Source organism: Corapipo altera, unplaced genomic scaffold (assembly GCF_003945725.1).
Source record: "Corapipo altera isolate COAL_440 unplaced genomic scaffold, ASM394572v1 69, whole genome shotgun sequence".
Classification (NCBI taxonomy): domain Eukaryota; kingdom Metazoa; phylum Chordata; class Aves; order Passeriformes; family Pipridae; genus Corapipo; species Corapipo altera.
Genome location: NW_020884908.1, coordinates 1,496,710 through 1,506,507, shown reverse-complemented (window position 1 = coordinate 1,506,507; position 9,798 = coordinate 1,496,710). Strand labels below are relative to the sequence as shown.

Genomic DNA, 9,798 nt, shown 5'->3' with positions numbered 1-9,798 from the left:
GCTCCGGGCACGGCCCGCCCCGACAGCCCGCTCCGGGCACGGCCCGCTCCGGGCACGGCGCCCGGCACCGCGGGGCAGGCGGCGGGAGCGGGAGGCGTGCAGGGTGCGGGTGCCCGACTCGCCCTGAGAGCCCCTGGCCGCCGCCAAGGCTGGGCGCCCGTGGGTGATAAAAGGGATGTTGAGGTGATGGAGCGTGTCCAGAGAAGGGCAGCGAGGCTGGTGAAGGGTCTGGAGCACAAATCCTGTGAGGAGAGGCTGAGGGAGCTGGGGGTGTTCAGCCCGGAGAAGAGGAGGCTCGGGGAGGACATTATTGCTCTCTAAAACTACCTGAAGGGAGGTTGTAGCCAGGTGGAGGTTGGCTTCTTTTCCCAGGCAAGCAGCAATAGGACAAGAGGGCACAGCCTTAAGCTGTGCCAGGGGAGGTTTAGGTTGGACGTTAGGAAGAAGTTCTTCACGGAAAGGGTGATTGGCGTTGGAATGGGCTGCACAGGGAGGTGGTGGAGTCACTGTCCCTGGAGGTGTTTAGGGAGAGACTGGATATGGCACTCAGTGCCGTGGTCTAGTAGACAAGGTGGTGTTGGGTCAAAGGTTGGACTCGATGATCCCAGAGGTCTTTTCCAACCTTACAGATTCTGTGATTCTTTGAGCTCTGGACATCCCGGGCACCGTGCCCCTTGCAGGAGTCTCCAGGCCTCCTGTCACACCCCAGCTGTTTGGTGTGGTTGGGTCTTACTGGAAATGTATCCGCTGTGTAGGTTTCTGTGATGATGAACAATTCCTACCGTAGGCCAAACCTTTGTGCATCTTTTGTCAGGTATTAATCAGTAATTTCACTTTAAGACGGGCCTTTAGGTAGATCTCTTACCTCTGTTTTAGTCTGGTATCATCAGTTTGCTGCATCACAGAAATTCTGTGTTTGTCTTTAGGCAAGGGTTGCAGTTACTCTAACCTTCAAGTTCAAGTTACACACTTGAACCCTCAAGCTGCGTAGGTGCCACTGTTATGATCATTTTGCTTTAAAAATGTTAGGAAATTGGATGTTGTTCAGGATTGAGCAGTATGGTCCAACTTTTCATTTTTAGGATTCTGTTTGCTGTATTGGTGTGGGCAAATGTGGTGCAGAACTGGACAGCGACGGGCTGGATGCTTGGCTTATATTTGTGCTTTTACTCTGATTATAGGTTTAGCTGAAGATTACTCTTGCAGAACTAAATTTAGTGGAAAATTGGATGGGAGGAAAAAAAATGCTCTTTTGTCTTCTTTGTGCTGGAAAGCAAATTATAAAGGCATATGAAACACACCTAGTCTGCCTGGTGGATAGAGAAATGCTGGTGGTGATCCTGACAGTCATTTGCAGGTCAGTCTTCTAGCAGCTTACAAATGCAGTTTGTTTACCAGCAGTAAGAGGGTTCCAAGCAGAATCCCCTGCACAAGTCTGCTTCTGTATAAGGGTTCGTTTCCATGACCAAAGTTCAGTTGTGTAGAAAAAGGAAGTAACAGTAGTCCTGGTGTTTATAATTACAGCTTACAGTCATGTAGCTGAAAGCTATAGTTTTTCCTTGCTTACTTACTGACTGAATAAATTGTGGAGGGCATACAAGAGTAGAAAAGCCAGTTTGCTTTCCTACTCTTGTGCGGTTCTTTACCTCATATCCTTTTTTAACTAAAAAATAAAGATGAATAGGAGTCTTTGTTTTCCTTTAGAAAAGCACTGACTAGAACTTTTTTGACAGCTGAAATTCTGTACTCCCTTGTCTGTCGCTGTCCGTGACAGAGGAGAGAAACTCCCGAGGGACATTGTCTTGTCTTGTCAGCACCATCTTATTGACTGGCATTGTCATCGCCTCTGCCTGGCCTTTGTTGGAGAGAAGTGAAAAAGAACGTGGCCTAATCCCCAGCTCTGAGGTGCTTCACACAGGTTATCATGCCATTTTGTTGCATATGTTGTGGTAGGTTGTTTTTCTGCACTCTTGAGAGAATTACCTGCAGAATACACCACGTCTGGTTGAGGGAGGCGGAGACCTGAGGGAGGCTCTTCGGAGACATGTTCTTTTGTGGAAGTTCTGTTTGAGCTTTAAAGGAATAAACTCTGTCATCATGGCCAGGACTCTAGCTCTTAGTGGGATGCTGAGTGTTGTCAAGTTTGAACCAATTTTTGGTTTTCTGGCACCTCCTCTCACTCGTCTTCACCTTTCTCACATGTGGCAGTGAGCTCCAGCAGTGCCTGTTGAACCGGGAGAGAGAAGCTTCAATGAACTGAGTTACTGTGGTCGTGCTGTGCCCTGAAGGGAATTTTTCCTCTTGCACTGAAGGAGGCTATAAAGTAATGTCTTCTTTTCTCCCTTTGCCCTTCCCCCAGCCAGCTGGATGGTCTTCCTTGTGCTGCTACAGCACTGAGCCTTTCCCTCACAGCTGGAGAAATGCTGTGTCATTGGCAGGAACACAAGCAGAGTTCTTCTCGTCCGGGGGTCTCCCACACAGCAATTGTGTAGAATTCCAGGACATAGGTACACGTGTATTCCTTCATAGCTTTTACAGCAGGATAACAGCTTCATATGAAACACTGACACCTAAATGTGATGAGTAAATGAAAGCTTTCAACAAATGAATTTTTTGCATTCTGAATTTTCCTCTCCCTCAATTGATCTAAGCGTTGAAAACTGATGAAAACAATGATGTCACTCTTCACTGACCTACATTAAAAGAGCAAAGGATGCAAATGAAATTCAGGGAAGAAAGTCTGAACATCGTGTTCTGTACCTTTGAGCTATTCCAAGTTTTTTTTTGCCCAAATCTTTTAAAAGGAGGCATAGTTTACCATTTTATCTTTATCAAAGGCCAGTTATGTTTTTAGCAGTGTGTTACAAACTATGCATGCTAAGTGAGTCCTTGTTTAGAAAACAGCCTTTCTGGATCCACAAGAAGGAGTCAGAAGGTGGGAGGTGATAGCTGAGTCAATATATTTAATAGATATTATGCCATTTGTCTCCCCTAAAGTGATTCTGTACACAGTTTTATTAACTGAATTATGCTGTTAAACCAAATCTTCAAAATACACATTTTAAAGGGCTGTTATAAAAAAATGTGTTCCCTTGAAGATGGATGGTCTTGGACTAATAATGAAACAGTAGGCTTAATGTTACTTCATCAGTGCACATCTCTTAATGTGAATGTTTTCAGTCTTGTTTTTTCAGTGGAGAAAATACTTGGGGGGAGGAGCAGAAATGGAACTTGAGAAATAGTGTCCTCAAGTTCACCTGGAAAGAGGAGAAAAGAAACTTCCCAAGTGTGAAGTTTTCAATATTGGGAAAGGATTTTCCTCTCAGTGCAAACTACTCCTTGCCAGGAATATTAACATTTTTAATTTACACCCTTCAAGCTTGAAAGCTGCATGTAAATAAAATTTAGGAGGAACTGTAGTTTAAGCTTAACTTGGAAGATATGTAAAACTTTAATTTAATTTCCCCTTCTTTACCCAGGGCTGGCAATACACTTGGGGAACTTGCTTGACTGAAGCATGACTGATTTCTGCTCTGTGAATGAGCTGGGGAGAGAATTGGAAGCTCACAGCTGCCTGTGGAAATGAGCTCCCTCTTTAAATTAATTTGATACAGCATTTTCCAAGATTTATCTGTAGTCATTCTTTAACATTATGTTGTCTGAACATAGGATTGCTTCAATCTGTGCTTCTTTCTTCTCTCTTTAATTTGTCACATTCAGGAACATTTTCTGTACAAGTGCAGAGAAGTAGAAGTATCTCTCACCTGGGTATGTTACTGAATCTTACCCAAACCTAGGAGCCTGTGTTTAATCTGATTGTCTGGACTCCCTTAACAGACCATGGAGATGGAGCCAATTGTGTGTAGAGTGTAATACCATTGGCAAAAAGCGGGTTTTTACTGTAAAATGAGACAGATTGATACTGATTATCATTTTCTGTGATCACAGGCAGGGCAACTTGGCTTGCTTTCCTTAATAATCTTAAGGACCCTTTTAGAAGCTGCACATGGGTCTTTTTAAGTCTGTGGATCAGAAGCTGCAGAGAACTGGACTAGGCTGCAGAAGCCAAGCTGTTCTGATGTTTTCATGTAAATCCTCAGTTCCCCCGATGCAGCCAGTAACTGCCTTTTCCAACTGCTCTGGTCTGAGTTTTTCTCGAGGATGGGTGGCTGGGGCTGAACATAACATTGCAGGAAAAGTCCCACCATCTGAAACATGTTTTTCCTTCAGTCTGTCACACGTGTGATTCATAACATCCTGTGATTGACTCGTGTATCTGGAATGTCATCTGTTTTAATACTTTCCAACCTGATGAACCCCGTGCTTAAAGGAAAAGTCTTCATTGGTAGTCACTGTTGTCAAGACTTTGCATCTGCTTCTGTTGGGTTTCACCCTATTTTTACTGTTTCAAAGCAATTTTATGTGATACTGTAATCCTTCTCTCTCTCTCTCAGTGATGCATCTTAAATTCTTGCTGTCAGCAGATTTTCTTGGCACTTGGACTTCCCTTTTTTTTTTAATGCAAAAAGACACTGGTAAAAGTGGTAAACAAGGCAACTTTCAGGACACTTGCAATTTCTAAATAAGTAGTTTTACTTAAACATTTGGATCAAAGGAATGCAGAACTGTGGTAATGGGAGAACAGTTTCATAGCAGCTGTAACTTTCATGAGGGCAGATTGAATTTTAAATTTACCTTCATTGTCTACAGAACATTTAATATTCCTTGAGTTCTGAGTCTCAAGAAGAACTCAGCTTTCATTCCCAGGGAGGAAACATTTTCAGCTCAGAAGCCTGAATACTAATCAATCTGCCCCAGCCACCAGGGATCAGCTGTGCACGACAGACAGGAAGCCAGGACTCAGCTTTTTCCCAAGAAATGGGAATTGCCTTTCAGATGTGTGTGATAGAGCCACACTCTAGTATTGGAAACAACAGTCACATGTTAAGCTAACATGCAAAGGTTTATGCATTATTTTCTTTGTTTTTTTTTTTCCTTTTATGCATATTTTGATAGTACAAACCACAGCGTGGTCCCAGTTTAGGCATTAAATAAGCTGAAGTTGGATGTTCTTCATGGGAGTGTTTGATTCCAGTGGATACACTGCAGGCACAGATTTCTTAGTCCTGTTTTTGGTGGTGGTGTTATCAAGCATGGCTTGATTTCTTCCTACTTTTATGTAATACCACAATAGACGGCGAACAAAACCTTGGGCAAGATGACAATATTTTTGGCAATAACAAAAACCGTGTCAGCTGAGGGTTGTACTGTGAGGTAACATGTATTTTGTGTTACTTTCAAATGAAAGTGCTATTGCCAAGATTTCAGCATTTGTTTTTATAAAAATCCTAAAAAATACAGTCTCCAACAAACCTTCAGAAATTTGTATTTTTTATCAAGTTGTGCCATCGTTCTTCCTGGCCTCACTCCTGAGCGGCTTTGAAAGCCAAACTTTCAGAAATTGTGTACATGCAACAGTTTTCTTCAGCACAAACTTTTCAGTATGATTAATTCAGAAGAGTAGACTTCTGTGATCATGTAACTCCCCTTGCTACAGGTAAATTTGTGTTGTTTTCCTACATGAGTAGTAAACCACATTTTTTTCCCCACTATCTTTCCCTTTCCAGATACAGCTGTGGGATACTGCAGGCCAGGAGCGCTTCAGGAAGAGCATGGTGCAGCACTACTACAGGAATGTGCACGCTGTGGTGTTCGTGTATGACATGACAAACATTGCCAGTTTCCACAGTCTGCCCTCGTGGATAGAGGAGTGCAAACAACACCTTCTTGCCAACGATATCCCACGGATTCTGGTTGGAAATAAGTGTGACCTGAGAAGTGCCATTCAGGTGCCCACGGACCTGGCGCAGAAGTTTGCTGATACCCACAGCATGCCCTTGTTTGAGACCTCTGCCAAGAACCCCAATGACAATGACCATGTGGAGGCCATATTCATGACACTGGCTCACAAGCTTAAAAGTCACAAGCCATTAATGCTTAGTCAACCCCCAGATCGTGACGAGATACATATAAAGCCTGAACCAAAACCTGCCACGTCCTGCTGGTGTTAGATCACACTGTCACTGCCTGCCACCTTGTCTTGTTTGCAAGTGCTTCAAAATTATCATCTTGGCAAAGTTCCAGGGTTTGGTAGCAATTACAGCAAATCCCTTTGGCACTTTAATGTGGTTTTCTGTTTGTTGTTTGTTGTTTTTTTTTTCCCCTGGTGTAGATGTGCCCATCTCATGCTTTTGCACTTTGTATCTGTACTTTCTGAATTACTGAAGTTTCACTATAAATATATGGGAACGTAAACTTTCATGTGAAGTTTTGACAGAGCAATTCTGCTTGAGCTCTTGCTGCCTGAGGTTGTTTTTCATCACTTGTGGTAAGGTTATAAATAGTTGGCCAGTTTACTAACATTTTTGGTTGCTACTTGCATTGGAATAATGTAGGAGAAAGAGAGTTTTTTGACAGCCAGGGAGCTTGGGTTTTGGGTCAGCAAGTGGGGATATTTTTGGCATATGAAGGAATATTTGGTGACTGCTAGCAAATTAGTAAGCAGGTACCTTTTTATTATAAAAACAAAAACCAGGACTGTCAAAGTTTGGGCTGTCAGTGTAAGTGCAAACTGCTGGTGTTTGGCCTGTCATTCCACTGTGAACTTTGTTTCTTCATGGCAGTGGTAAGGGAATTGACCAACTTATCCCTACCTCTAGACTATTATTTGATACTTAAAGCTTCATTAATTTTTCATACTTAGCATGTGGTACTAAACTATGCATTGCCTCTTATGGAAAGTACTGTAGCACAGGATTTGGGGTAAATCTGGGGCTCTTAACTGTCCATAACTTCTCTGACCTTACTAAAACTTCAATGAGAACGTATTTCTAAAGGTGCTGTATTTGAGTTGAGTGTCCCAGGGTAAGTAAAAACACTTAAGTAAATAAAAGATTTAATGAAGTTGGCAAAAGCATATTGGTTTTTAAAGCTGGGGGTTTGGAGGATTTTAGTGACAATGAGTGCTTCACAAATATCTTGAGAAACCAACTTGATAACATATTTCAGGAAAGGGAACGCCTAGGATGGAATGTCAGGAATATGGGACTTGCTTAAAATATTTCTGAATCCAAACTGGAGTAGGTTTTGAGATATGCAGTAAATGTACCAAGTACATCATCTGTTACAGATTTTTGAGCTAAAACCTGCTTGTAATGTCGTGGCTGTATGTGGGGCATCCTTGGCATTGCTAGTGTGAGTTAGCAGGGGTCAGATGAGGGAAATTACTGCTCTAGAACCATCTTTTTCTGTGTTCTAGTAGTTCCAACCGCTTTTTTTTCACTTCTGTCGAAGGTCAAGTTTCATAATAAGGTCGAGTTTCATAATAAAAATGGTGCTAAGTTGCACATAATTGCATAAAGCAAAATGTAAGCCATAGAATTCCATCTATGACTTCATTCACACGCCATGTCAAACAATGTCTTGTGACTTAGTTTTTGAAGGAATTGAAGTATAAATGAAGGGGTTTGTTTGTTTGTTTGTTTGTTTTTTTAATTATTATTATTGGCAATGTGTAGCAGGTGTTGCTGACTTGAAACTAAATGGAAGGGCCAGTTCAGAAGCTGCCACCCTAGTGATCACATTCGAAACAAATCACTGAAACAAGATAACTAGTATTATGTAAACTGTTACAGTTGTTAAGATGTAATTCCACTGCAACTTAAACCGACAAAATAAAAATGCATTGACTTTTTTCTCGATTTAGAAAGAGCATTTAATTTGGTCTAATACAATTAAGATGTTTAAAAGTAATCTAAACAAAAGGCTATACTATACAGCTGCTTCAACTGTGACAGTGTTTTTGCTTAGGAAACACTTGTAAAAGGGAGCTTTTGTATTCACTCTGGACCTTACTAGAATTTACAGTCCTTTCAGAAACAATCACCTTTTTAACACTAGTGTACTTAATGTTTTTTTAAGAAAAGGATTGATCTTAAATTTATCTGTATACTATTGTAAATAAATATGGTTTACAGTCCTATTGGACAGCTTGTTTTTCACTCATGTCCTTAATCCTTTTTCTCAGAAGGCTCCATCTTAATTATTTGTTTACCAAGGAGGTTGACAAGTGTGGGGGGTTTTTTTGCTTATTGGTTTGTTTGTTTTTCTTTTTTTCCTTTTTTAATAAAATAACCCCAGAATTTCAAAGTCTGTCGATCAGGTTGGGGGTTGAGGTAAGGAAATGATGTAGCTACAGTGTTACTGTTAAATTTACATTCCTGTTAAGCTTTATTTGAGTTGTCACAGCCTGTAAATAAAGGCCCTCATGTCATGAAAATTGTGTGGAAATGGTGTTCAAGTATGTAATTTCATGTTCAGCACAAAGCATGTTTTAATGGTTTTGCCATAAAAGTAATGTGGTCAGTAATGCAGGATTCAGTATTGCTTCCTGGCTTTCAGTGGTGACGTTCTGCCCCCAAAATGGATGTCAAAAATACTGAATACTTTGTATGTGTATTTTCACTTTAACCAAATTGTAAAGTCGGGTTATTTTCTATGTGTTGGGGGAGGGCAAGACACAATTCCAGAAACCTAATAAACTGTCTTTGCCACAAACAGTTATCACTTGTTTTCAATAATTACACAAGGAATGTTGATCTAATTTCTTATGGTTAAAAAAAGCTATGAGGGAGGAAAAAGAGTTTCTAGTTTCTGTATGTGTGGGTGACAGTTTTGTACAAGACTGCCACCACACTTGGACTGCTGTCAGTGCTTCCTCGTGATGGCTCCGGGTGGATCTGAGGCATCCGAGGCACCCACTGGATGATTCAGAAGTATGTTTGGGATTTATTTCAGATTCCAGAAGAATGGGACGTGGTGCAACGGTTACAAAATGACTCTTGAACGTATGTCAAGAGCCTAAAGGAATCTTCTCCATTGCTCTTCGAGTCTCATCGTGTTCAGAAATAAAAGCTCGTAACTTCCTTGTTATCTCTTTGTTAATCTGTCTTGGTGTTTTGCCCTGTGAGTTTGGACCTTGGGAATGACCAGAAGGGGCCTTGGTAAAAGAAAGCTGCTCAGGGAGGAAGGAGTTTGCAACTTGGGAAAGGCGAGAGGTCGAGACACAGACTCTGGATGTGTCCTAGTACTCGTGCATATACCTGCTGTGCATTAGGGTTTCGTGGGGTTTCTAATGTCTCATGTCTTCATCGTGATCAAGATGCTAAGAAGCATCAAAATAAATCCATGAGGGTTTCATGTGTACTGTAATCTCCCCAAAGCAAAAAGTCATTAAAGATTAAACAGTTCCACCTTTGTCGCTGTTTTTTTTCATCTTCATAAGTCAATAGTTTTAAAAACCAGTATTCCAGATGTAGTGAAAATAGATGAGAACCCCTAATGAAAGTCATATTTTTCGCTTTAATTTCAGCTCTAAAATATAGCTTAATGATCTAAAAAAATAAATTAAGCTCTGACTTTTATGGAAGGGTGTACTGTGGGAGTTCATACAAGAGTTGAGGCAGAGGCAGCTCTGCTGCTCCCTGTGACCTTCACCACCCTCATCTGTGCCTCACGAGTGCTCTCCCTCCTGGAATCAGGAAAATGGGAAAGCAGAAAAAAGCATCAGTAACTGTTTTCCCTCAAATATGGCAGCTGTGAAGACAAAACTGATCAGTGATTATGGCTTTGATCACCCTGCATCCAAAAATGCCTGGTTTTGTCTTTGTCTCCTGTAACATTTGATCATGTGCTGATCATACTCTTGTTACCTGGTTCATCCTGTATGACACAGTAGAA

General features: G+C 41.4%; 1 protein-coding gene across 1 annotated transcript in view; it reads left to right on the top strand.

Annotated features, from left to right (window-relative positions):
- RAB33B (RAB33B, member RAS oncogene family) overlaps nucleotides 1-8,616 on the top strand; it is a 9,034-nt gene extending 418 nt beyond the window's left edge. The window contains exon 2 of the mRNA XM_027652687.1: nucleotides 5,628-8,616. Coding sequence (XP_027508488.1) covers nucleotides 5,628-6,071 — 444 coding nt within the window. The 3' untranslated portion in view covers nucleotides 6,072-8,616. The remainder of the gene's footprint in view (nucleotides 1-5,627) is intronic.
- Nucleotides 8,617-9,798: the final 1,182 nt, after the last annotated feature.